Source organism: Symsagittifera roscoffensis, chromosome 1 (genome assembly GCF_963678635.1).
Source record: "Symsagittifera roscoffensis chromosome 1, txSymRosc1.1, whole genome shotgun sequence".
Taxonomy (NCBI): Eukaryota; Metazoa; Xenacoelomorpha; order Acoela; family Convolutidae; genus Symsagittifera; species Symsagittifera roscoffensis.
The window spans coordinates 81,465,385-81,493,044 of record NC_087062.1 but is presented as its reverse complement, the minus strand read 5'-3'; the positions used below and the strand labels follow the sequence as shown (position 1 = coordinate 81,493,044).

General features: G+C 36.4%; 2 protein-coding genes across 2 annotated transcripts; both read left to right on the top strand.

Moving 5' to 3' along the window:
- The first annotated feature begins 4,754 nt into the window (after positions 1-4,754).
- On the top strand, positions 4,755-19,630 carry LOC134850942 (uncharacterized). The gene is made up of 2 exons (XM_063866775.1): positions 4,755-6,642; positions 19,203-19,630. Exons 1-2 carry the CDS (start codon positions 5,311-5,313, stop codon positions 19,437-19,439), a joined length of 1,569 nt encoding a protein of 522 aa, XP_063722845.1. The 5' UTR covers positions 4,755-5,310; the 3' UTR covers positions 19,440-19,630.
- A 2,929-nt stretch (positions 19,631-22,559) lies between these two features.
- On the top strand, positions 22,560-26,367 carry LOC134857093 (uncharacterized). Its single transcript, XM_063873457.1, has 2 exons — positions 22,560-22,880; positions 25,849-26,367. The coding sequence occupies exons 1-2, from the start codon at positions 22,655-22,657 to the stop codon at positions 26,265-26,267; spliced, it is 645 nt and encodes a 214-aa protein (XP_063729527.1). The 5' UTR covers positions 22,560-22,654; the 3' UTR covers positions 26,268-26,367.
- Positions 26,368-27,660: the final 1,293 nt, after the last annotated feature.

Sequence of the window (27,660 nt, the reverse complement as noted above, 5' to 3'; positions counted from 1 at the left end):
ATTTTTTAAACAAAAGACAACAAATATCATTTATTAATTGTTTTTTTTATTCGAAATTGAGTATAATTTACGTTGCATGAGCGATTATCTATTTTGAATTGTATAAATTGGGAATTGAATTGTACAATGAAATATAAAAGTTTTACGAAATTTTTTTGTTTCGTTGCTGTTTTTCCATCTGAGCCAGAAAAGTTGCATGTTAACAGTCAGATGCACCACTCATTCCCCTTCCTCGCCCCACTACAAGAAAAAACTTGAAAACCATCTGTGTTTAAGAGGCGCCTGGTACCTTTGATATTAGATTTTATCACCCAGTTTAGATTCGCAAAGCTTATAAAGAGTAAAATACGTACAGGCACATTCGACAGCAATTTGTTTTTCAATTGCAGAGAATGAGTAGGGATAGGGAGGGGGTCTCAGTGCAGCGGGCGACGAATTAATCACTCTGCGATCTAATTCATTCCAAAGGTTAGCAAACAGGGAAATGTAATCACTCAAGCTATGGTTTCAATGTATGCTTTTTGGAAAACTGAAGCACTCTTTCAATTGTAAAGTTAAAGCCCAAAAACAGCAGTCGTTCACTTGGAATAATGAGCAGTCTTTCAAGTGCAAAACTTGGGTTTAAAAGGCTTTGGTATACCAGGGCGGAAATCAATTTTAAACATATTTCATTTTTAGCGTTTAATTTTTTGCGTCGATGGCATAATAGGACCTTTGCAAATGATGAAGTGGTTGACAACACTTAAGCCCTTAAGTTATTGACTATAAAACTGCAAAGTTTTGACAACAATGAATAAGCGACATTTCACCGAAGAATTTACAGAAAAAAAAAAACGTTTTGGCTCCGAAATGACTTCTTACTTAAGCTGCTATTTTTGCTTTGGTCAAACACCCACACGATGTATCATTAAAACACATTTTGCAGTTTAAAAATGATTCACGTTTTTTGAAATGACTGTGAATATCATCAGAATTTTGCTGGTTCATTCATAAAACCTCGCTGATGTACAAACTGGTTTGAAATTGTATTTATAATTAAAATACTAACAATGCGAACAGTTGTAACCCGGTTAGTCTTTGTTTTCTGGATAGTAAGTCATTTTTATGCTTAAAAACGCAACAAACATGGTTCAGTTCTCAGTTGTGATACAGCTTAAGGTTGTGTTAACAATTAAGTATGAGTTTTTAGAGAGTTGTAAGTTTCTCGACTTCATTGTCCAAATTGACAGACTAGTCATTTTCAAAGCCCATAATTTTGTCCGCAAAAAATACTGATTTTTTGTTGAACAGATTAACACTATTCCGTCAAAACATTTTGAAAACAATAAAAAAAACAAATCTACTCTGAATAAAAAACACCAGGCGTTTATCTTCCTGTCGCGGGGTGCATCGAATAAAATCCGAATGTCATTATTCTCTCCGTCATTCATTACGAGGTTAAAATTTGCTCTGGATAGGCGCATATTTTTGTGTCTGTATTTTCCTGTGCTCCAGGGACAAATCTTGAAAAATGTTTCAAAAAGTAAGTGGGTTCCGTGTACAAACTCCTGTACAAAAACTTTGTCGGCACATATACTTTTTATGCGGATTTCGCAACAGGCGAATATAGTTAGTTGTTCGGGATTCTGCAACATGCATAGGTTTCCGCAAACTGTAAATAAGTTCAGCAAATGTTAGTGGAATCCGCAATTTCCTTTTTTTTACTGAGCTTGCATATGAAAAATTAAAAACAAGGCTGATTTAAAAAACAACGACCTAATCATTGTCATAAAGTCCACGAAAAAAAAGTTTTTGTAAAGATTGGTTAACTAAATTGGTGAATAATTACGTTTTGTAATGATCACCAGAAAACTTTCTCAATCGAGTTTCTTCAATTTTTTAGGACTATTGGAAACTCAATTCTTCTTTAAAAACGTTATTTCAATCAGTGTCTGTTTGGCAAATCATCATCATCAGTATTTGAGAAGAGATGGTTCAGAGGTTTGTTAGGGGAGAGGTTCTGTGAGTGGACATCTCCTCTTTCTTTGTGAATAAGTTGGTTCAGAGTGATTTAAAATCATTAGTACTGAAAATGAGATGGATCAAATTGTTACTGGGAGAGAAGCCTCGTGAGAGGTTTATTTGGGATAAAGGACGGATTGGTCGTCTTTTCTGAAAACTGACCATCTGAGATCAAATATCCTCTTTTTTCTTTTAATTCAAAAAGACAACTGAATCCAGCGGAACAAATAAAACAGCAAGAAAGTGATTCAATTTTTGCTTATGATCCCTGTTGAGCAGTTTATCAGTTTGAGCATCAAATTACAAAGAAAAAGTGAGTAAATTTGTTTTTTATTATAGACGAGCAATTTTGATCATTTTTTGGTTATTTTCTCTAACATGTCCTCTGTTAATTAGATTTCAATGGTTACTGCATCTTCGCTCTCAATTATTTCGAGACTCAACGGCGCTCCTCAGTTAGTTCACTGCTTGCAGGTAATCTGGTTAATACTGCTGTTTTTGCATTCTGGTTTTTTAATGAAATATTTCAGAGAAGACGATTGAGATAGAGAAGAACGAAAAAAATCGAGGTTTGAAAAATTGAGAGCATTTCTGTTCTTAAAAGGCCCAATGACTTGTCGTAAACAAATCATCATCAGTTTTTCAGTTAACAGTTTGAAAAAAGTTGATCAAGCCGTCCTTTATCCCCATTAAACCTCTCAGAAAACATCTCGTCCAATAATCATCTGATACAAAATTTGAAATACTGATGATTGAAAATCTTTCTAAAACCACTATAATTACTAATAAAGGAGAGATGTCAACTCACAGGACTTTTCCCCTAGTAAACCTCCGAAACACCTCATCTCAAATACTGATGATGTTTTTTGAACTCTGAGAGCCATTACAGGTTTTAAGATCAAAAGTGTTTACAAGTTTTCCAACCGCAAAAATCTACAATAAAAACGAGATAATGCCTGAGAGATTGGCTATGCAAGAAGATAATACCCTTCAATGCTTTTGCTTGTGTGAATCTTCAAATGACGATATAATTGATTTCTTTTCGAGTGTGAAGAGTCTACAAATTTGTGGAACAAGAACTTTCTATTCAAGAAGAGAGCTAATCGCAAACTCTCTCTGAAGATTATATCAAAAACCGAAAGTGCATACCAACAACCCAGTGGCGCTACTGAGTGTGGAGATATTGATGGCGGGGATCCAGTAACAAACGAAAACGAAACAGCTGAGGCGATAGAAGAGAATAGAAAGAAAAAACGATCAAATTACTCATTAAGGCCTAAAAACAAAACTCACATTTTTTACCTCCGTTTTTTGAAAAATTAATCAAATTGATCAAAAAATATTTTTGAAAAAATTTGGTACGTTTTTTGAGAATTTTGTCCACTAGTTTTTTTTTTAGATTTATGAAAAGAGCGTATTTCACAACAGTTGGTCAGTTTTCGACAAACACAAACAAACAAACCCGATAAACATCTCACAAGACGTCTCGCCCCATAAACCTCTTTTTCATCTGTTTGGAAAAATTGATGATTTTAAAATCTTTATGAATCCACTATAATCCCGATTATTGTTGAAGATGTTCATCTCACGGGATTTTGCCCGTATTAAACATCTGAAACATCTCATCTCAAATGCTGATGTCGATTTTTGAACCCTTAAAGGCATTGGGAATCTTCAATCCGGAAGTGCTTACAGTTCTTAAACCGCAATGTTCTTCACCAAACATGAAACATTGCCTGAGAGATCAGTTAAAGCTGTGTCCGAGAGAACGTTTCGGTGCTGCTATTCTCTTCGTTTTTCGTTTGATGAAATAGTTGGTTTCCTTTCGAGTCTGCAGTTCTAAACTCTTACTCCATTCGTTTTTCTGGATAAAGATACTCCGCTTGACTCTTTAAAAAATTCAGTGTATTCTTAAAAGTCAGACTTGCGATGTCAAACGGTTCTGGTACAAAATTGTGTAACGAGAAAATTAAGTTCAACAAGAAAGGTAAACGCAATTAGTCTACGTTTTTGAGAGTTTTCTAAACAGAAAAAACTATAAAAACTGCGCTCTTATACCGGGCAAAGCCCTAAATGTTCTGACTGCCCCCTTAGAGCTGAAAAAAATTAGTTATCTTCAAAAGTTTGAAAAAAGTAACTGAAAAAAGGAAAAAGGGCGTTTTTGTCTTTTTTATTGCCCTATACGCTTTATAAAAGCGATGTAATTAGTTTCGCATAGTTTATTATAAGTGTATTTTATAACGTATTGAAATGGTTGATTTTGACAATTTTTTGTTAAAATAACGCAACTTTTCGCGCGTTTATTATTCTAAACTGGCCAAATTAACGTTCATACCTACCCCATTACTTTGAACAAAACATTAACATGCTAAAAAAATTATATTTCAGATGAATAGAAGTTGTGCCGAAAAACTATTAAAATAAAAACTGGAGTATTGGCTGAATAAAAGAATCGCCTATAAATAAATTTTTCCTTCTTTTCCTTTGGAACACGGAACTATAAATCGAGTGGGACATCAGATTAATCGAAAACGTTACCAATGTATAACAAAATTATTCCTGAATAAGGACAAAATCTTTTTTCTAAAAGTTAGAATGCCTCAGGAAAAGGTCTGTTTTTTTTTATATTTCTCCTTCCGTTTGCAGTCAAATGCAATTTTTTTTTGGACATGGCTCAGTTTTTTTTTGTAACACATCATAAAATAAAAACATTGTTTTTGGCAAATTTAGTCTGTCTCATTGCTGAAAAAAATTAAAACATGCGTTGATTTGATATTCTGGTTGTTCATGGCTATTATATATTTTAGTGCTGTTTCTTAACCATTATCGAAAATTATTCACGTGTTTTAATATATGCTTAATAATTTGTACAAAGCTTGTTTGTTGGGACGAAATCTACCAACAACCACCATAAAACGATTACGCTATTGTTGTCGAAACAAATCCTGAGCAAAGATGACTGGTTTTCCATTCTTACCAATTTTCTGATTTTTTCCCTCAACAATCTGGAGTACTGATTGGAAAAGACTGTATTGATACAAAATGGGAATTATTTTTAAAGCTTTTAAAACTTGACTGACCAACAAATATACCACAAAAAAAATTTCAGCTCGCTTCTATTGTTATTAATTCTTAAATCTCTTGAATTTTCCTCGTTCTCGAATCATTTTTTTAAATAATAGTAAAAAAAACAACACGCGATAGAACAGGTCAATTATAAATTCTGAAATAAAGCAAAAATTATAAAAATTTGAACATCTAATATTGTTTTATAAATCAGTTGACTATTTCTTACGAGTATTATCATCCATGTCCGCGGCCCAGTCAACGCGTAGAGCACAGTCAGCCGGGGGGACTTCGTTGACCCTAATTTCGGCAATCAAAAAAGGTCACTTCCACGTCATACGGGACTTAGTGGACCGGGGCTGCAACGTGAACGAACGGGACCCGACCGAGAATCGAACCCCTCTCATGTTATGCGCAGTGGTTGAAGACGAAAAGTGGGCGCTATCAGTTGCCAGACTTCTAATCGAAAACGGTGCCAAAATCTGGCTAACCGACAAAACGGGTAAAAATGCGCTTATGACTGCTTGTTTGAACGAACGGCAGTCTTTGATCGAAGTTTTGTTGCAAAGTCTTGACTTCAACCTAAATGCGCAGGATAAGTTTGGGTGCACCGTGTTGCATCATTCGGGATTATGCGGAAACATCGAAATTTGTAAAATAATCCTAAATAGACTGCTAAGATACGATTTGCCGATTTTAGTTCCAAATAAGGAAAACAAAACGCCGGTTGATTGTGCTTTGGAGCTCGGTTACTTTGAATGTGCGGAACTAATTTCGGAAGATACCAAAATCCAAAAGCGAAATTGGGAATCGAAAAGACGCGAAATGGAGCGAAAACGCGCCGAAGATCGGGAAAAGTTTTTGAAACAGTTTCAAAAGATTTCAACTGCAAGTGTTATTGGTACAGCTGAACAAAATAACGAACATTTCATGAACAAAAATCCGGTTTTGGAAACGGTAAACGAAGGTGGAAGTACGAATGCTGTTGCGAGTTATGTTGATGCGGTCGAAATTCCAGTAATCGATCAGTCGGCTAATGGAACTGTGAACGAGGCTCAGTTCAAGCCAATGCTACGTCACGCGCTCGACCAATTAGTCGAACAGGACGAAGAGCCGAAATTGGATGACATCATTTATACTGACTACCCTGATAAAGTCGATTCGCCCAAAGGTGCTCAGAGTATCAGTCGACCGAAAACGTCAAATAGTCGAAAATACAGTCCTGGAAGGTTTGAAGCTAAACCTAAACTAAGCTCAACTCCTCGAATTAGATCCGCAAATAACCATCAGGTTAATTTGAATACTACTACTAGCATCAATAACCAAACTAGCATTTCGGTAACTTCGGTTTTGAAACAAACTCGCGACCGAGACATGACGGCAAAGCGACAGGAAATCCGACGAGCAGTGAGTGCTCTGCCGAACAGAAAACGAGTTCGCGAGTCTAAGATCAGTTTCCAGTCGCGCAAGTCGGGCGAGATCCTTCTGAACAGACCTCGGACTGCTCTAGGAACAAGTGTCATCCTGAACAAGGATCAAATTGTCTACACTTCCTTCGTCCGGCCACTTTTCGAGGTACTTATCATTTTCTTTTAGATAAAACTTCCCAAAATTGAACAGATAAAACAAAATTTGACAGTATGTCTGCTTTTAAAAAAAGGTTAGCATTGACAGTGAAAAACGCTAGCAAGTAGCTTGTTCAAAAAACATTTAGCATCGTTAATGAAAACTGGCATTTCCCGCATCCAGTTTCAAGCGTTAATAATAAATTATATTACGATTTTAGTACCAGTCTTACTAAAATTGAGAAACAATCGATTTTAATCAATTAATAATCGATTATAATCTCTCTTTTTAAAATCAAATTATAATTGATTATAATCCATTATAATCGATTATAATTGATTATTTATACGTCTATTTTTTGATACAATTATAATCAATTTTAATTGATTATAATCCATTATTTTTATTGGAACAAAAATTAGTTTTGCACAAAAATCCATTATAATCGATTATAATTGATTATAATCCCTTTTGTTTGTCCATTTTGTCTTTGAAGTTGCATCTCATTTGCTTATATTTTATGCTTTTTGCAGACGTTCGTTCCTATGAAAAATGAGAAAAAATGTTTTTAAAGTTTTCCAATCAATTCAAATTTAAAGGTTTTTTTCATTTCTTCCCCATTAGAGTTGTTTTGTTATGCATATTTTAAGCTTTTTTAACCACCAAAATATCAGTAAATTGATTTAGTCTCATGATTGGTTCGGAAATTTTATTTTTCATCAACCGCGTGATTCTTTCCACTAATATGAAAGAATCTCTATCAAACTTTTGTTTCGTGGTATAACTTTGTGTTCAGATGAACCAAAGTGTTCAAGAGATCTCTTTTCTAGAGATTTTTTTATTAAAAGAAAAATAATAACCCATAAGAAATAAGTCGAATATTGTTTTGAATTGGTAAAATTTTGGCAAAATAACAGATTATATTCAATTATAATCGATTATAATTGAATGTAAGGATTTTTTGTAAGAACTATAATCAATTATAATCGATTATAAGAGACTACAATCTCTTGGAAAAAATCACGATTATAATCAATTATAAATCCTTTGAACACCTAATTTTGGTAAATATAATCAACTATAAAGGTCAAAAAATCATCATAATAATCCGTTATAATCGATTACTTACGCCTAAACTTGGATGCGGATTATATTAAGGGCGGATCTCGGATTTTCTCAAGGAGGGGCAGATTTTCAAAAAACTTTCGGAAATTTCTCGACCTTTCTTTAAGCTCGACCAAATTGATTTTCCGAGCTGTCCTAAAGCCTTACAAAGACCCTATTTTGGTGAAGTTTTCTGCGCCACAGGCGAAACTTTAAAAACAGGCCAAAAAAGGCATTTTTAGGTATTTTTTGGAAAGTTTTGGCCAAAAAATTACGCTTTTTTGGCGAGCCAAGACGCCTTTAGAAAGTTTTAAGGGTCCGTCACCAAAGATGGATATCTCAAAATAGTACGATGGGGGACCCTTTGGGTCGGCATGGGGTCGAATCTCTGAGAAAGAGCGTCCTCCCTCCCCCCCCCCCCCCAAAAAAAAAAAAATTGCCCCGCCCTGCCAACATTGATTTTTTTTTGCAGTAATGCGCCAACAACCGCCGGCTTTTTTTGCTATTTTTCGTTTCTCGTCAATTTGATCAAAAATGCTCAATTTTAGCAGGCAATCTCTAAAATTGAGCAATTTTTTTTTCTAAATTAAAATATATAATGCGCCAAAAATGCTGAGGGAAAGGAAGAGCCCATTTTTGTTCAAAATTTTTCGAAGAGTGCTATAAAGTTTTTTTATCTAAATTGGCTAAATTTGTTCATTAAGAAATTCAGCAAAAACTCAAAAAATTTTCAAGCAGACGACAAAAAATTAGAAAAATTTCCAGTCGAAAAATTTCTGAATACCAAATGTTGCAAAATGAATAAGAGCCGTGGGTTTGTTGTCTTTTGAAACTGTGGTTAAAGACAACTTGAAACAAAACAAAACTTCCCGCAGTGGAACTTTATCGATAATAATAGTTTATAGTGGATAATTAGTGACAAAAATGTTGGACAAAAAAATTGATTATAGATGCCAGAGTTAAAATTAAATCCATTTTTAAAGGATTATGATCCATTTTTTTATAATAAAATAAAATATTATACCTGATTTATCTTCCATTATAATCCAATTTTATCTGAACATAAATCCAAAAAAAATTGATTAAAAAAAAACACCTTCTTTTTCAGCTTGGTGCAATTTTTTGCAAAACAATGACAAATCAAAGATAAATTTGAACTAAATATTAAACAACGTGAAACAAAAAAGCCAAATCAAATCACAAAATCAAGTGTTTTCTTCTGGCTGATTTTCTCTTGTTCCACTTATGTTTACCCCGCCACCCTGCACCAGTTTACAGTTTGTCCCCCCTTTTATCATTGAACGGGGGGTTACTAGGGTTACTCAACGTAAACTCCACCTCCTTACCCCTCATCCCCCTAATTTTTTTTTTAAACACCCTGTGGTACTGCAGCATCCGCAGTACGTAACCTTGAGGACAGTTTGCTAGCTACTGCATCTGCAGTAACCATATGTGCTAACTATATTTATTATGCTATTATTATGTAAGAGTGGTCAAGGCCATTTGGTGTTACTAAAACTTTATAGATGAGTTGGTCAGTGTTTCATATTTCAAGCTATTAAACAGTAACCAACCTCAGCTACTAAACCTTGTTAATAAGACAAGATCAAGAACAGTAAATTAACTGTATCTCTTCTTACTTTCATTCCACAACACGCTACGCAGTTTAGGAATATCACATGGCGCAGTCAGCAGGATTTCTGGCTCAGGATAATAGAACTGACATGGGAATTCCTGTTTTCTGGACCACAGCGAACTCTGATCCACCTTGGAAATTTAAAGTGTGGTTCGATCAGTTCCTGATGGCGGTAACTGTAAAAGAAAATGTCAACCCAGAAGTTATGCTGGAAGATCCTAAACCAGTGTTGGAGGAGCCGGAACCCCGTCCAGAAACACCCAGAGAGGGTGAATCCGCTGCTGCAACAGCAGCTAGAGAAGCACGGGACAGACTGTTAAAAGATCGAGTAGCAGCCGAGAATGAAGAGAGGAGAGAAAGAGGACCTAAATTGGGTCACTATATTTACTACAACGAAGTTCAAAAGCGACTAGTATCCAGGCTATTTCTTGCGTTTGGGACGGAAAGAAAGAAACGGTTTGTTCAAAAAAATCCACATGTTGAGATTTCTAAATTGGAATTTAAAGAGATGGCCAGATTAGCAAAGGAGACTTTTGATGCCAGAGTATCACCTATGAGCGTTATAAGTTATTTAATAGATCGCATGAAATGGGAGAATCGTTAGAGTCATTTCATGCCGCACTAACTGCTCAAGCAGCGAAATCGGCATTGGACACTTTAGAAGATGAGTTAGTCAGAGATCTCTTTATTTCTAAAATGCGAAGCCCAGCATTGCAGGACACACTCACGTTTGAGACATTACCTCCTGAAGAAGTGTTAAAACGTGCGATAAAATTCGAGCAGAGCAAACAATCGACACAGGCGTTTCAGAAGTCCACACTGGGTACTGCACAAACAATAACTCAACCAGGTTCTCAAATTAAAATCAAGCAGGAACCGATCCTGGCGGTGGGAAACAGGAATCAGAATAGTAGAAAACCTTATCGCGAAAGGAATAGACAGAAACAGCCGGAAGGAAGGGCGATATCGAATAAATATAACGCAGATGCTAGGAAACAATGCAATAGGTGTGGCAAACCATTTGTGGATAGTCATTTGAAAAATTGTGCGGCAATGGGAAAACAATGTAAGAACTGTAATAAACCAAACCACTTTGCTCGAATGTGTCGTTCGCAACAAGTCAGTGAAATAACCGAGAATACAGAGAGTTCGGAGGAAGAATGTATTTTGATTCAAACACTTGATTCGTGCGAAGAATTTGAGGTTATGGCAATTGAACAAAAAGACAATCAGATAGAGATGATAAATCGATACATCGAAGAGAAAGTAAGAGAGAACAGTGGCAGCAATGGAGTGAACTCGAAACGAAAAAGGTTGACATTCGGAAAGATTCAACATCGGGAAGGATGAAATCATTGAAAGCCCTAATCCGAATTGATAACCAAATAATAAAAATGACAGTGGACACCGGAAGCCCAATTTAATTTATAAATTGGACAATGGCGAAACAGATTTTAGACTCGTCAGGGAAATACAGTTCATCCCGGTCGAAAAATTGAACTTGCCAGCACAATTCGTGGACTATAATAAAAAACAAATAGCAATATTGGGTGCGGTGAAGGCAAAAATACGGTCCGCTGGCTGGGAAGTTCCGGATGCTACGTTTCTGATAACTGAACGAAGGACACGGTGTATCTTAGGTTTAGATTTACAAAATAAAGTGGGTATAACCACTACGCAAAGACCCGCTCCGAAGAAAAAATCCCGATTTGACATAATGCTGTGCGAACAGTCGGGGCCGTGGAAAGAAAAATTCTATGATGATTTCAAATCCCTGTTTGACAGAAAAGGACGATCAATACATCATGTAGTAAGTACAACGTTCAAGTACCCTCTCTGCCCGATTCAGGAAAAGGGGAGAAGAATACCCATCCATGTGCAAGGAAAAGTTGAGAAGGAAATCGAAAAATTACTACTAGAATGCCATATTCAAAGGTTAGACAAGTGTACTAGTGATTGTTTCATAGCCCCTATTGTCATCACAGTGAAGAAAGTTGATTCAATTAAATAGGCTCTGGATGCAAAGCCCATCAACAGACAATTGTACAAAAACAAGTATCAGATGCCGAATGTGGAGGAGCTATTAGACGGTGTCAGTCAGATAGTAACTGCACAAGCAGCAGGTACCTTGTTTTTCACTGTGTTAGATTTGAAATATGCGTATAGTCAGTTAAAATTGACACCGCAAACTGCAAGACAGTGTAATTTCAACATCGTAGGGGGGAAAGCTACGGGTACATATCGATTTTTGACGGGATTCTACGGGTTGGCAGATATGCCAGCCGAATTACAAAGAGCAATGGATCGGACGTTAAATAATTCTAAGAACACGTTTTGTTTCTTGGACGACATATTGATCGTCTCAAAGGGATCGGAACTAGAACATGAAAAACTAATTACCGACGTTCTAATGAAATTAGATAAGGAAAACTTATCCCTGAAGCTGTCGAAATGTGAATTCTTTAAAACAGAAGTAAATTGGCTTGGACATAAACTTTCAGACTGTGGTGTTACCCCGAAAATTACGAAAACGGAAGCTATCCTTAAGTTAGAGCATCCCAAGTCGCTCAAACAACTTAGATCCTTTCTAGGTAGTATTAATCACCCTTCGAAGTTTATACCAAATGCAGCTAATTTGACAGACAAGCTGAGACCATTATTGCGTGAGGAAAATGAAAAGAAAAAATTGAAAAATATTAGAGACCCAGTTAAAAAATTTGAACGGGGACCTGAGGTATTCGAAGAAATCAAACAAGCAGTAGCAAACATTGCTAAACTGAATTATTTTGACCCGATTAGGGATACTCGGGTCAAATGTGATGCAAGCCATAGTGGACTAGGGGCATCGTTAGAGCAACAAACAGAAAAGAATGAATGGATTCCAATTTCATTCGCATCGCGCTACCTGAATAATCAAGAAAAAAAGTATTCTACTAATGAGCTTGAGTTGTTAGCGGTAGTGTGGGCAGTTGATCGTTTCAAACATTTTTTATTAGGAAAAGAATTTGTAATAGTCACTGATCATAAGGCATTAACATCCGCCTTAGAAGGCAATCGGTCTAACAAAACATATCAATCAAGATTAACAAGCTGGGTGGATAGATTATTGCCTTATCAATTCAAAATTGTCCATATTCCGGGAAAGGATATGGGGATAGTCGATTATCTATCTAGAGAACCAACAGGAGAACCCTGGGCAGAAACTAAATTGGATGAAAAATTTGTGGTCACTTCAGTTGAGTGTTTTCATAGAGCACTCGACTGTTTGTACATTCGACTGAATGATACTGATGTAACAATTCAGAGTGAAAAAGTTCTAGAATATTCTCAAAAACAGAAAAGAGAAGACAAGTTGTCAAAATCCAGGCGTGGTTGCCATAGCAACAAAACGGTCAAAAACCGAAGAAAGCTTGACCGGAACGAGAACGGTTGCAATTCAAATTTTGTGCCTATTAATAACGTGTTGAATCCGAACACTTTTGTCAAATTCACTAGAGCAGTTCAGTCGGTCAATTTAATCAAAAATAGTAAACAAGTCTCAGAAGAAATGGAGGACGGAAAAATGAAGAAAAAGACAGCGAGGATCGGAGACTGTAGGACACAGGAGGAGAGCGATAAACTAACAGAAGAAGTAATAACCGAGACTACCTTTCATCGAACGTGTCGGATAAGGAGAGGAACACTAGATAGAGCGGGGTCAGACATCTTTGAAGAAGACAGCTGTGCTGCACGATCAGTATTGTGGGATCAAGACGCAGAGGAAACAAAAAACTTACTATCCATTTGGGATCTGGTCAGCAAAGATCAAGAGATATCGGGAAAAATCAAAGAGCTGGAGGCGGTAACTCAGATGGTCACGAGTAGCCCAAGAGCAGGTACTCGTTCAGTTTCACCAACTAAATCTACCATAGAAGTGGATCTAACCGCGGAAGACGACGATCAGAGTCAAGAGGTCAGCGAAATTCAACCATCGAAAAGGATTAACAAACGGCAAACTCAGTTGGAGAACTCATTGGCAGACATGGGAGACGTCGGGAGTTTCAGTTTATCGAAACTGTTCGATAAAACGCTGTTTGCTGAACTCATCTCTGAGGATGTGTGGATGGACCGATTACGTCGCGTAATAGAGAGGAAGGATCGGGCAGGATTTGAACTCATGGGCCCATACACGAATCCGCTGTGGAATCAACTCTCAGTATTCGATGATTGCATTCTGGTAAACAATAGGCTAGCAGTACCAATTCAACTGCGTCAAGCAGTTATGAAGCGCATTCATAGAGGACATCCTGGGCAAGAGGCATGAATTGACGTGTCTAATTATTTGTGGTGGCTCCACATGCACAAGGATATCGTGAACTTAGCGGAAGAATGTAGAGAATGTACACGCTATGGTAAGAATACAAAATATATTTTACCACAAAATTCCTCACAACCACTGCCACTGCTATCGCAGCCAGGTCAGGAGGTTCAGTTTGATTACGCAGGACCGTTAGAAGATTATAAAGGAAAGAAAATCTACTTGCTAACAGCGAATGATCGGTTTTCGAAGTTTCCTTCGGTGAAAGTAACAAAATCAACGGGGGGAAAATCCACTATAAAATTCCTACGGTCGTACATAGATATGCACGGAATCCTAGAATCGATAAAAACCGATCAATATTCCGGATTCAAAGGAAAAACAATGAAAAAATTCTGTCTCGAAAATAATATAGAACGAAAGTTCTGCCAGGTGGGCGAACATCGCGGGTGTGGTCTAGTTGAAAGAACAATTCAAACCATAAAAAGGCGTTTGGGGGTGATGCTACTGGAAAAAAATGTAAAGTCAATTAAACTATGTCTCAGTACGATAATTAGGGACATGCGGTGGATAAAGCAGAAAACCATTGAGAAATCACCGTTTAAAGCACATTTCGGTAGATTACCAAAAACGGAGTTTAAAATTATACGAGATAAATTTGTAGAATTCTCTGATCATTTAGATGAGCAGCATCTGGAGAGGTCGGCATTAACTGCAAACCAACTCAAGAAGAGGATTGACCAATCTCGGGATTCTCTGAAAATCGTCAAAAAAGGGCAGAAAAGCAGGGATGTCAGCCCTCTCTTCAAACAGGCGAGTATGTCGACACAGGAGAGAAACAGAGCAAGAACTCTCCGGAACTTGTTAGAGGCTAACGCAAACTGGAATGCAGAGCGGCGTAGATATGACAGACCCAGCCTCACACAATTAGTGGACACCACAAGTACAATCGACGCAGAGTTGCGAAAGGAGCTTTTTCACTCATGGGAAAAGGGATTTGTCGAGGAAAAACCAAAGGGGTTGGAGTGGAACAGCCACAAGCTCAGCCGCAGAGACGAGACAAGAAGAAGTGGGGGCGGCACTGACAAAACCGTTCAAAGGGAAAGTTGCTTTTGATTCACCAAAAACAGTGACAACAGCTGCAGGAGCAGTATACCGCAAAAGCAATCTGGTAAAGATGCCGAGTTCCCCTACGAAGATACCCAAGGACGGGACAAGCCAAAAGGAGAAGGCAAAGAGTCCATCAGAGGAGCCAAAGAGTAAGCACCAGAAGAAAGATGACGAGCTACTTGAGGACACGATATCGGAAGAGGAGGAATGGAACATACCGAGGGAACAGGTAAAGGACCTGTTTCAAGACAGCGAGACTGTTGTCACATCGCGGGACACACCTGTTGGTGGGGGACTCAATTTAGCAAAAAAGCGAGCAAAGCCGAATCTCGGGGGTCCAAAGACAGTGGGACCGAAAACACAAGAGCAGGTGGCGTTAAACCCGATAGGGGACTCGCAGGATAAAAGGGAACGAACACTTAAATCCAAAGTGAAAGTGGATAAAAAGAAAACTGCTGTAACAGCAGAGGAAGTCACTGATCCAGGACAAACAGAAACGGTGGACCAAACTGATCAAACAGGCAGTTCGAACACCAAAGCTAGACAGTCTAAGAAGCGCATAACAAGGGACACCCCACCTAGTTCAATCCTGAATGCGTTCCAAAAACAGGACATGGGAGACGAGGAATGGCAAAGCCTCGCCGATCAAGTGTTGACTAGAGGTCTGCAGAGAACGGCGGACAAAATAATTAGATCGAGAACGGAAAATCAAACAGAAACGACAGGCGAACACGGATCTCTATCAGGAATTTTGGACGACTCAGTCGTAGACGAACAAGGGAGTGCGAGCGTGAGGCGTAGTAAGCGAACCACGAAAAACCAGGGGCCCAAAAGACTGGGCAGCCCAGTCAAACATTCGGTTAAGTACATTAGCGCGGACGAAGAAGCAGACATTAACGAAATGGCTCTAGAGCAGTATCGATACGGACTGGCGAATGTCAAGACGGACAAGAAAAATCCGATGGAAACCCGATTGAAGCTTCTAGAACGCCATTTGTTTCGGAAGAAGTTTGGTTATGCCGCATTGGATACGACACAACCGTGGAGCACGTAGTGGAAAGTGCCTCTACAAGTTAAGAAACACTCAAAATAGAAAGAAGAAATTGAAAAAACTTATAGTAAAAACTAAACACCTTCATCATCAATGGGATCACAAAAACTGAGCTGAAAAACTCGTAGTATTGTTATTTATAAAATTTTATATGTACTAGATAAAATTTTATTGGTCCCTGGGGGAATGTGGTACTGCAGCATCCGCAGTACGTAACCTTGAGGACAGTTTGCTAGCTACTGCATCTGCAGTAACCATATGTGCTAACTATATTTATTATGCTAGTATTATATAAGAGTGGTCAAGGCCATTTGGTGTTACTAAAACTTTATAGATGAGTTAGTCAGTGTTTCATATTTCAAGCTATTAAACAGTAACCAACCTCAGCTACTAAACCTTGTTAACAAGACAAGATCAAGAACAGTAAATTAACAGTATCTCTTCTTACTTTTATTCCACAACACGCTACGCAGTTTAGGAATATCACACACCCCAATGTTTCAAAACTGGGGAGGGGATTTAGATTGGGTAGTAAAGTTTACTTTGAGTCACCCCCTAAACGGTTGAACCCCTTTTCTTGAACGAGAGGCTGAGGGGGAGGGGGAGGGGGAGGGGGTAGTGGGCAAATGGCGATAGTAAAAGTGTGCGAAAAGCAATTGTTACTATGACAACTGCCATAATCGATTATAGCCGACTACAATGGATTATTTTGATATACAAAATATTAAGAATTAAATCAATTATAATCCGTTAAATTTGAAAATTACCGAGAGTGACAATAAAAATCCTATGCAATCGATTAATATACATTAAACTCCAGTGCTAGCTACTAGCCAGAACACTAGTCTAGATAAGGGTGGGTTTGGTAAACCAATGTGTGAGCAAACTACCAGATCAGTAAACTAAATTATGTAAAAAAAATACATCATTTGCGGAATTATATATTTATATAATCAATTTTTGCAGAGCTAGAACAATAATTTTTAAACTTGAGGCTCATGGCAAGACTTTCCTTTTTCAATTTTCCAGAAAAAAAAACTCATCTTGTAAAAAAAATCAGTTCTCAATTAATGGGATTATGTAATTGAAGAGAGCATTTTCAGTTTGCTGATTTTTTTCCGCCCATGTTCGGTTTACTGATACATCGATGTATTGACCTTACACTTTTAGAGAAGTATGCACTCGGTTCGCTTGCAATGCTTTCTTCAAACAAAGAAAACAAAATTTTTCATCGTTAGAAGCAAAACTTTGAACTTTCTGGCTGCCTTTCAAAGTATTTGAAGCGGTTTTGGTTCCATCAGAAAAAAAGTCACCCAAAAAAATCGAAAAACGCTGTTTTTTTCTCTTTTTTTTGCAAACCTTCCCATACACGCATATTCTAATGCTAGTAGTTTGGTGATTATTATCTTGCTCAACATAATTGTTTTGAATGAAATCGGGCAAGCGAATTGGAAATCTTATTTCTTCAGACCAACACAAATTTAACACTTAATTGCAATCATTTATAGTTCATCATCTATAGTTTATCAACAATTTTTGAAGGTTAAATAAAGGGCAGGTGGATCATTCATGACTCTTTCCTGATATATGAGCAGTCTTGATTCACATATATTAAAGCGTCATTCGGCCAATAAGCTGGCTTAGTTTGAATTTGGAACGAACTTCGCGCCAGATTGTTTTGCTGCTTACGCAACACGTTGAGAGAAAACTAATGCTGCGCTGCGTGTTAGCAAAAAAGAGGCAATTTGGTTGTCATTAAATGGCTAAGTTAGCAAACCTGATACCGTCATTTTTTGATTTTTTGCAACAATCGATCACTGGTAGAATCTCATTCGATTGTGATTTCAAGGGATCGATATTTTTCTGATTGTCTGTAAGAATTGAACAAGCAATGCTGGTAAGAAAGCGAAACTTGTCTGGAGAATACAAAAATATTCAATTACTTAATTTTTAATTTGAAATAAATTAGATGCTTGACAATTTTTTTAAGATCAAAGTGGTATCATCTTTGTCATACTTCTTAAATGTTTTTATTGAAGTCAGTCTGATTCAAAAGAAAAACAAACAAGCATAACAAAAAGCTTTCAATCTGTAATTATAGAAAAAATAGAAAGTAAGGAGATAGCAATAGATAGCACGGAGCTGAGTTTTCTGACTGGCTTTTAATAATCCGATGACAAACTTTTGATTAAAAAATTGAGAAACTTTGGATAGAAAAGAGAAATAGTTTATTATTTTATTTTATTTTATTACTCACGTTTTTTATTTTATTAATCCACAAGCATGTAAAACATAAAATAGTTTGCGTCCAGTCATATATTAAGGAATTAAACCTCCTGCCTTATTCAAAATGATTATATTCGCTGCTTACGCTTTAAAAGGACAGTATAATTTTCCGTTAATTGTTCCAATCAGGGGCGGACATAGGATTTTCTCGGGGGGGGGGGGGGGGGGGGGTGCGGATTTTCAAAAAAGTTTCGAAAAATTTGTCGACCTTTTTTTAGGGGTCGATCAAATTGATTTTCCGAGCTCTCTCAAAGCGCTAAGGAGACCCTGTTTTGGCCAAATGTTCTGCGGCGAAAGCAAAATTTTGAAAAAACCGGCCAAAAAGGGCATTTTTAAGCACTTTGGAAAAGTTTCACCAAAAATAGCGTTTGTTTTGGGCGCGCACTCCCCCTTCTGAATTAGTACATATTGGCGCCAAAGGCGCCTTTAGAAAAAATTTTTGGGTCCGTCAGCCAAAAATGGATATCTCAAAATAGTACAAAGGGGGACCCTTTGTGTCGGCAGGTGGTCGAATCCAATTTAGATTTGGCAATTGGTAATTTTCAAGCCGATAATTTTACCAGAACTGAACACAATTCAAATTCAGTTTTTTTTAAATTTTAGTTTTGAGATGTACTGAAAAAACTTCGTCGAAATCGCGTAATTAAAAAAATTGTCAAGAAAAAAAACTACTCCGAGCACAAAAACTTCTTCAAAAGTTGGATTGAACAAAGTAACCTTTTTTGCGTTTCTAATAAGAGTTTTTTTTTTCATTTGAACTTTTACGCAGTCGATCATAAAAATTGTTAATGAAACGAATGCTCTGGAAAAATTAATCAATTTCCAAAGTAAAATTTCAGATTATCGTCAAATTTCAGTTATTAAGCCAAAAAGCGCAAAAACAAAATTTAAGATAGTTTTTTTTTAAAAAAAGTCATTTTATCCCCTTCAGTATGAAATATGGCGTGCTAAGTAATGGCGCATTTCCAGGATTATTTGGATTTTTCTGCAGCAACCTTGTAGCATCAATGGCTCACGCACAAAAAAAAACAGAACTGCAGAAGAGCCGAAAAAAGATTTCGGGCTTTATTTTTTTTTGTTGGTAGGTATATCGCGAACACTTGACCGATGCATTCAGACCGAGTGTAGCTGCAATACAACATGCACACGAGGAGAGACTGCGCATCAAGCTTGAGGGTTTGGAGGGGGCGGAGGGGGGCAAGAGGGACCATATGATGGGGGGACCAGTCGGGGGTGGGGGCAGGGACTCAGTCGACTCCGCCCGGAAAATGAAGGGAAAGAAGAAACTATCTCATCCATCACCTGTCGCAAAGCGCAAATAACGCAGTTTTGCATTTAACCCGGACACATTGAACACATCTTGGTTAAACTTATGCACCTGAATTTCAGTTAAATTTTGAATACTAAATAAAGTTTCAAATTGTAAAACGCGTAATGATATCCTTTCTCAAATTAGCGGTTTGTCGTTCAAGTTTAACCGTAACAAATCAATGACAATTTAAACATTGTGTCATCGGTATTGTGAATGGCTCAATGGCAATATATCTTTTCTGAAAGCCTTTTCATAGGAAAAATATTTCAAATCAAGCAAAAAAAAACTTCAGAATTGCCTTCGATCGTTTAAGAGTCAATGAGTTCAAACTCTTATGTAGGTCGCGATAATTTTTATTCTGTTTTTTTTTTCAGGAAAAGCCTCAATTTTGTTCAGGCTCAAATGTACTTTTTCGCAGTTTGACTTTTGATTTTTTAAATTCTGTCCATTTCCTTTGTTAAAATCAATTTAAAAATCAATTTAAACACTATCGAACAGCAAAAATTATCTTATCGAAAAAACGCCAATCATAATTTGTTATAAAAATTCAAAGAGCTTTAAGGGCATCTAATTTGAATGTTGGAATTTTTTTCAAAAAGCAAGTTAGTGTTTTTGCTGTTTAATTGTGTTCATTGACTCTTTTCCAACTGTCTGGTGCCTATATTTATATATTTCTTGCTTTTATTCTAAATTTGAATAAAATTAAAAATCAATATTTCGATGAATTTTCTTAAGTAATTTTTTTGCGTTTATATGGCCAAAATGAATAGATGTACCTATGAAAACTTTTCGTTCGAAAGCAATTTTTCGATCGCCAAAAAGCAGCGGCGGATCTAGAATTTTCTCTTTTCTCGAGGGGGGGCGGTTTTTCAAAAATGTTCGAAATTTTGTCGGCATTTTTTTTTAGGTCGACCAAATAGGTTTTCCTAGAGCTTTCCAAAGCACTAAAAAGTCCCAATTTTCGCGAAAATTTGTGCGCCGCTGGCAAAATTTTGCAAAAACAGGTCAAAAAGGGAGCACGCTCCCCTCTTAAAATAGTTATATATTGGCGCCAAAGGCGCCCTATTTAGAAAAATTTTAGGGTCCGTCAGCTAAAGTTGGATATCTCAAAATAGTTTGAAGGGGGGACCCTTTGGGTCGGTAGGGGTCGAATTCCTGAGAAAAAACGTCCGCCCCCACCGCCCCCCACCTTAAATTCGCTACTCCCTGCCAAAATGACCTGACAACGAGCATAAAAACATACAAATTCCCCACTAAAATTTTATAGAAAAAAAGCAAATTAAACGGATTAAATCGACAACAAACTTATACAATAAAATCTTGGCCCATTTAACCATAATATTGGATTTTCACGCATTTTTTAAAATCCAATAATATCCATAACAATCGCTTGTAATCAGGGGCGGATTTAGGGGGGGGGGGCGGGGGGCGGACGCCTTTTCCCCCTCAGGGATTCGACCACCTGCCTACCGAAAGGGCCCCCCCTTTGGTACTTTTCAAGAAATCCATTTTTTGCCGACCGACCCTAAAATTTTTCTAAAGGCGCCTTTGGCGCCAATATATACTACCTTTAAGGGGGAGCGCGCGCCAAAAAAACGCGCGCTCCCCCAGATTTTTTGTCAAAATTTTTCAAAGAGTGCCTTTTTTGACCTGTTTTCTTTCACCTGTTTTTTTGACCTGTTTTTTTCAAAAATTTGCCTGCGGCGCAGAAAATTTGGCCAAAAAAGGGATTTTTAGTGCTTTAGAACAGCTCGGAAAATCAATTCGGTCGACCTAAAAAAAAGGTCGTCAAAATTTTCGAAAAATTTTTGAAAATCCGCCCTCGAAAAAATCCTAGATCCGCCCCTGTTTGTAATCATTTTCTGGTTTCAATATAACCAATTGGTTTTTGTTACAAAATTTATGAACATCTTTTTTTTGCATATATGAGATGTGAAACAGAACCCGAACGAACATGTTCATCCCCGTGGACAACCCCCCTTCAGCGTTCGCTCATAACTTTTCACTCCCATACAACCTTCCACACTCCTCTCCATGCACACCCTCTTGCGTAGGGAGAAGGGTAATCTGGGAGAGAGAGAGAGAAAAAAAAGTGGTTGGGCGTTACGTTTGGAGTGTGGCACAAAAACGGGCTAAACATAGGAGGGGGAGCAGTAAGGAAGGAGGGAAGTAAATCGGACATGGAAGAGTGTAAAAAAAGTTCAACAAAATTGAGAAACTAAAAAATTTTATATGCAAAAACTGTGAACGGAAAAAGTTGAAAACAAGAGAATATTTTTTCCCCAAAATAAGTCTAGTTTTAGCAATTTTCTAATCAAAAGTTGTGTTGAGCCAATATTATCAACGGTCAATTTGTAAAACCACTGAACTCTGCTTGAAAGTTTCAGACCATTTTCAGAAAAAAAAAATTAAATTTCACAAAAAATTCATCATTATCAATTATAACCAATTAAAACAGATTTCATTGATTTGACAAAAACGAATACTATAATTCAATTTTATTTGATTATAATCAATTAACTTGATTTTTGTGGAGACTATTAAAAATTTAATATACTCTACTTTCATCCATAAAACTCCAGTGCGGGCGAGCATTACTTTTTGTTGAAAACAAAATTTTTGGTCTAAGCGAGCTCTGCAAACTTTTTGTACCTTTTTGGTCTAAGCAAGCACTACTAGCCCTCAGAATTTAATTTTCCGTTCAGAAACTTTGGTTATTTTCATGTTCGACTAGAAAACATGTGTTTTTTCTCATAGTTTAGTTTTTTCAGAAGCTTTTCTCTTTTCAACAAAAAATGTATTAAACGCGGTCAAAATTGTATAAACTTCAACTTATTTTGAGCTGTGTTAGAATTTACAGAAAGAAATATGACACTTTATTGGCGCCATTTTAACAAAATGTTAACTAAAATGAACATCTTTATGAAGATCGAAATTGAACTAAGCTAAAGCTATTGAACCAAATTATAACAATCAGTAGGTCGAAAGTTTGTAAATTTTAGTGGTCTCAGTTACGTCAAGGTCATCTGAATTTTGTTCATATGAATCAAGGATACTTTCACGTTATCAAACAGATAAATAAACAAAAAATGCATCGGAAACTTCTCAATGTTATGCAATTAGTGAACTTTTGAGTTGAAACAAACTTTTGATGTAGTTTTGGCACTTTGGATTTGACAGTTCAATTTTGTGGCCAAACAAGCTATTGATTATTTTGATCTTACGATGAATGCCCGGTTTTGTGTGACTTCAGTGGTTAGCTTGATTGGTTATTTTGTAATAACCAGAGCAGGGGTTTCTATAGGCAAATGTCCCAACTGGATCAAAGGGGTTCCGGTAGACCAGGAAGACTATGGCGGTATCTGGTTCGAAATCAAACGAATAGATTCGTTCATGGAGCCAGGAAATAGCTGCAACTTCATACAAAACACATTCTATACAGATAGCAAAGGTTAGGGATATTTAAAATCTCAGGTTTAAGGTTTAAAATTTCATTTGGTCTTATGACGTTCTCTCAATATAAGATTTTCAAAAAATGCTCGTATTCATCAAAAATACAGTTTTTAATTTTTAAATCTTGCATAATAGGTCGGTTCCAAATTTCTTTAAGGTCTGAAAAACCCTGGTGATGAAAGTATATAGTTAAATTCATACTTTTTTTTCAATGTTTTCAGTTCAATTTCAGTATTTCGTTCAATTTCAGTATTTCGTACAGAAAATTTGAATTCTCGAGCAGCTACATAACTTGCTATGCGCTTATTACGCTAGATTAACTTTTTTTTGCTTAAGGCGCTTGAAAACATACCTTCAGGTCTAATAGCATCTTTCTATTCACTGGATTACAGATTAAAGTTTTGGAACTTGAAATGGGTTTAAAATAATTTGCTGTATTAAACTAGTTCAACCAAATTAAAACAGGTTTTCTTCCGGTTATTTCTGAAAATAATTGAGTAAAAATTTGAGCTCGGGTTGGCTTTTTTCACCAGACAAATTTCAATTTCTTGACCAGCAAATTTAATTATCATTTTAAAGTTATTTTTGTCTTGAGCTCAATATCCTACAAATATTTCACTTGTGGTCTTTTTCGAAAAGTTACTAGGGTTTAAATATTGACCGATTTGGGATAACAAACGCGCGATGTAAGCAGAGATTTAATCCGTCTTAAATTCGTTCCAAAATAGTTGAAGCAGGTTAGTTGTCGTAATTGCTACGTTACTAGGACTAAATTCGATTACTTTGTACTTAAGAATATATATCGACTCCATGAAACCAAAGTTAAAAAGATATTTTTGTGCAAAGTTTTGGGAGTTTGAAAATTTGACCAATTTATGGGATTTTTGATGATTTTATCCATAACCCTGAAAGCGCAACGCGAAGTATTTATGCGGGTCGAATTATCCCGCACAACAAAATCGTTCCAAATTGACTTGAGCCTAGCTAATCGGTTCTATTAATTTCGTAGGACTCAATTTTTACTTTGGATATGTCCAAAATTTATAGTTATTCAAAATTTGCTTTTTTATAAAAATCTATTCGATATGGGTTAATGGGCAGTCGGAATACTCATGCAAGTTATATGCAAAATTTTCAATTTTTCTGCAATACTCATGGCCTTTTCGATTTTTAAACATATAGACATTTACAAAAACTCTGCAAAACAATATTCTTCACATTTTTATCAACCAACTCCTCAAATTAAACGCCCTTTTTAAATCTAGCTCCCCCACACTGTTCAAATGCGGCGAAGGACCTTACTTTGGGGAGCTAAGTAAAAACCAGCTAAATTCAGAAACTAAAACAAACAAGACTGCTCGTATCAGGGCGAAGCCCTGAATGTTCCGACTGCCTTTTAAGGTTTATGAAGCAGCAGTAATAGCATAAAAAAATTAAATGAAATAAAATAAAAGGAAAATTTTTTTTTTCTAAAATTTGAAATTTTTTATGAAAATCATCACCCCACACGCCATTTAAAGTACAAAAAAAGAGATTTCGTTCCTTGTAACCAACCAATTATGGCAAATAAGCTTCGTTCAACCAATTTGGAACGATTTATAAGACGAATTAAGTCTCCGCTTACGCGTTAATAGCGCGAATTATATCGCGCGTTAATTGTCCCAAATTGCTCAAAATGACCGAAATGGCAATCTTTACCCTCATAACTCTACGAAAAATGATCACAGGTGAAATATCTTTTCAAATTTAAGCTCAGGACAACAATATCTTTTGAATGATATAAAAAAGTGCGTCAAAATGGCTAGTTAAAAAGTCGAAATTTGTCTGAAGAAAAAAAAAACCCACCCCGAGCACAAATATTCCGTTACTTTCGTACCGAAAGTCGGAACAATAAATTAGAAAATGAGGAAAAATTATGAAGAGAAATTTATAGAAAATAAAATAACATTTTTTGAACCGAAGTAAATTTCTATTTACATAAGCCAACATAGGTTTAAACGGAGCTATTAGTTTTAGAAAATTTTGGCCTTATTTAAAAAAAAACTTCTGTGAACCAGTGAGTTTTATTGAGACTGAAAAATATAATTGATTCTGATTCATGAAACTAAGGTTCGGTAATGTTCCAAATTGGCGTTTTTCAAATAGCCAAATCCATACTCTGCGTCACTTGCTTCAAAAACTGGATCTACAGTCCAGTCAGCTCATTTCAGACTAGCCAATGAAATGGTTTGACTGTCTTTTAAAGCGCATGATAAAATGTCTTTCTTTAATATAAAAAAAATTTTTTTAAAGCGTTGCATTTGGTTTGATTGTCTGATATTGTAGCCGGTATATACAAATATGTAGAAGAAAAATAGCGTAATGGCGTGATAAGTTTTTGCGCCTAATAGCATAAATTTTGGGTTAAATAGCTTTTGCCTCCGTTTAGGTTTTAGCTTCATTAATTCATCGCTCCAGATTGCTCCATTTGGTAATTCTCAAACCTCCGTTTTTAGGTAATAAATTCCAGCTAGGTGTTCATTTTATATTAAGCTCAGGGCATCCAATTTTTCAAAAGGCAGAAAAAATTCTCAATAGATGAAAAATCGACTTTGCTTAGAGAAAAACCTATACCGAGAACAAATATTCAGATTGTCACTTAATTCGAAAGTCAAACAAAAAGCTTTTTGTTGATTCATTTGAAGCCAGGTCAGAACTATTTATAGATTTAGCTTTTGTCAAATGAGTTCAAAAATTAGTTTCAATTTAACGTAATTTTTAAACGACCAGCCCAACCCCTCTAAAATAAAACATTTTATGGTATTTGAGAATTGTCCCGTGCGATTGTTTTTTTTTTCGATCAAGAAGAAAAAACGAATAAAAACTCAAAAACCAACGACAACAATTGTCAAAAAAAGAAGAATTAATAACTTACAGTTGAAAAGATATGTTTTTGCAGTTCTAGTCAAAGTTTTGTAACTTTTCAGGTGTGCGTCATGTTAGAGTCAATAACACGGGATTCGACGGGTCCCGCTACATTAGCAGTGTTGCTGACGGGACCCAGCCAGATCCTTCTACGCATACCTTCAATTTCAACCCGGCCACAATCTCAAATAGCGTCATCCGGAACCTCGAGCCTAACTTCTTTAACATTTACGCCGACAAAGACTTCGTTCTTTCGTACTCGTGCCAAACTGTAGCAGGAATAATGAAAGCAGAATGCGTGATTTTGGCATCTCGTGATCGATTTCCAAAGGACACTGAAAAACTGAAACGAGTTGAAGGGGCTCTTGCTCAGCATGGAATCAATAAGAAGTTTGTAAACGTCAACCATGAAAACTGCCCACCCATTCAAGCGGAAAAACAGAACATGTTTTTAAAGCTTATGAGCTTTTTGGAGGACTGATAGCTTGAACTTGCCAAAGGATTTGCAATTGCTGATTAAAATTACACAAGAAGAAATTACACATTTTACATTTTAAATTGGAGTTTTGATCTTTCTCAAACGTTTTGCTTCAATAATTTTTTGGTTGAAATAAACCAAAATCAAACCTAATCCAGAAAAAAAATTTCAAAGAACCACAGAAAAGAATTTTCGAGAAATCTCTCAGCTGAATCAATCGTTTCTGTAATCTTTCTTATCAAAACAGTTCTAAAGTAATCCATCTGTTTTATGGAGCACGATAAGATAACGGTCCAAAAAACGGTCAGCCGTTTAAGTTGAACGATAAAAAACATTTTAAATTGTTTAATTTCAAATATGATATTATGTGAATAACCGAAAATGTTGATTCATCACGATTTGACTTACAAAATATATTTAATATTATGCCTTCAGCGCAGTATCCACAAGCTATTTGAATCATGATGCGACCAAAACGGTCGAACGATGTCCAGTTTTTCAAATATTGTCCACCTTCGATTTTGCTCGACTCTCTCGGTCATCATTCATTTTTTCCTGTTCGACTATCACATAATATAAAATATTCTGACTTTTAACAATAAATTATGTTTTCAAGGTAAAAAAAAATTTTGATAACTTTTCAAGAAAAAAAATTATGTCTTTAGGCTGAAAATTATTGCAGGAAAAAAAACTCGTTTTTAATAAAAATTGCTTGTTTTGTGGACTTATGTAGTAGGAAAAAAAAAGATATGGTTCGCCACAGATTGAAACCGATCGTGCTTGACTCATGGTTCGACACCGATCCAACCTGACCGACATGTGATTTGACCCTGTTCAACTCATCATTTGTCCGTGTTTGACTCGTCATCCGAACCTGTTCTTATCATGATTCGACCCCGTCCGACATATGGTTCAACCCGGTTTGATACATGATTCGACCCTGTTAAACTCAAGTTTTGACCCTCCTCATTTAACTCATCAATTGCATTACGATGCCAAACTGACCACTGGAATGGCGCACAAGGTTTCTGGGATCCTATAGACAAGTCTTCAAACATGTTAAAATTTTGACGGAACGATGAAAGAAAACGAAAGAACAAATGAAGAACAAAGAGATCATCCTTGTTGCAGAATCCGCTCGCAATTGATAAAACACACAGTTTGCCCTCGTAATGTGAGTCTGCTCAACTCATATTTTGGCGCTCTTTGACCTATGCTTCGACACTGTTCAAATCAAGATTTGACCCTTTTTGAATCATGGTTTGACCCTGTTTGACTCACAGTGCGAAATTGTTTGACCCACGGTTCAACACTGATCAGTTTATGAATCGGCTTTGTTTTTCTAATAGATGGCCTTTTTTGACTCATGTTTAGACTTTTGTCCAAACGAAGCCTT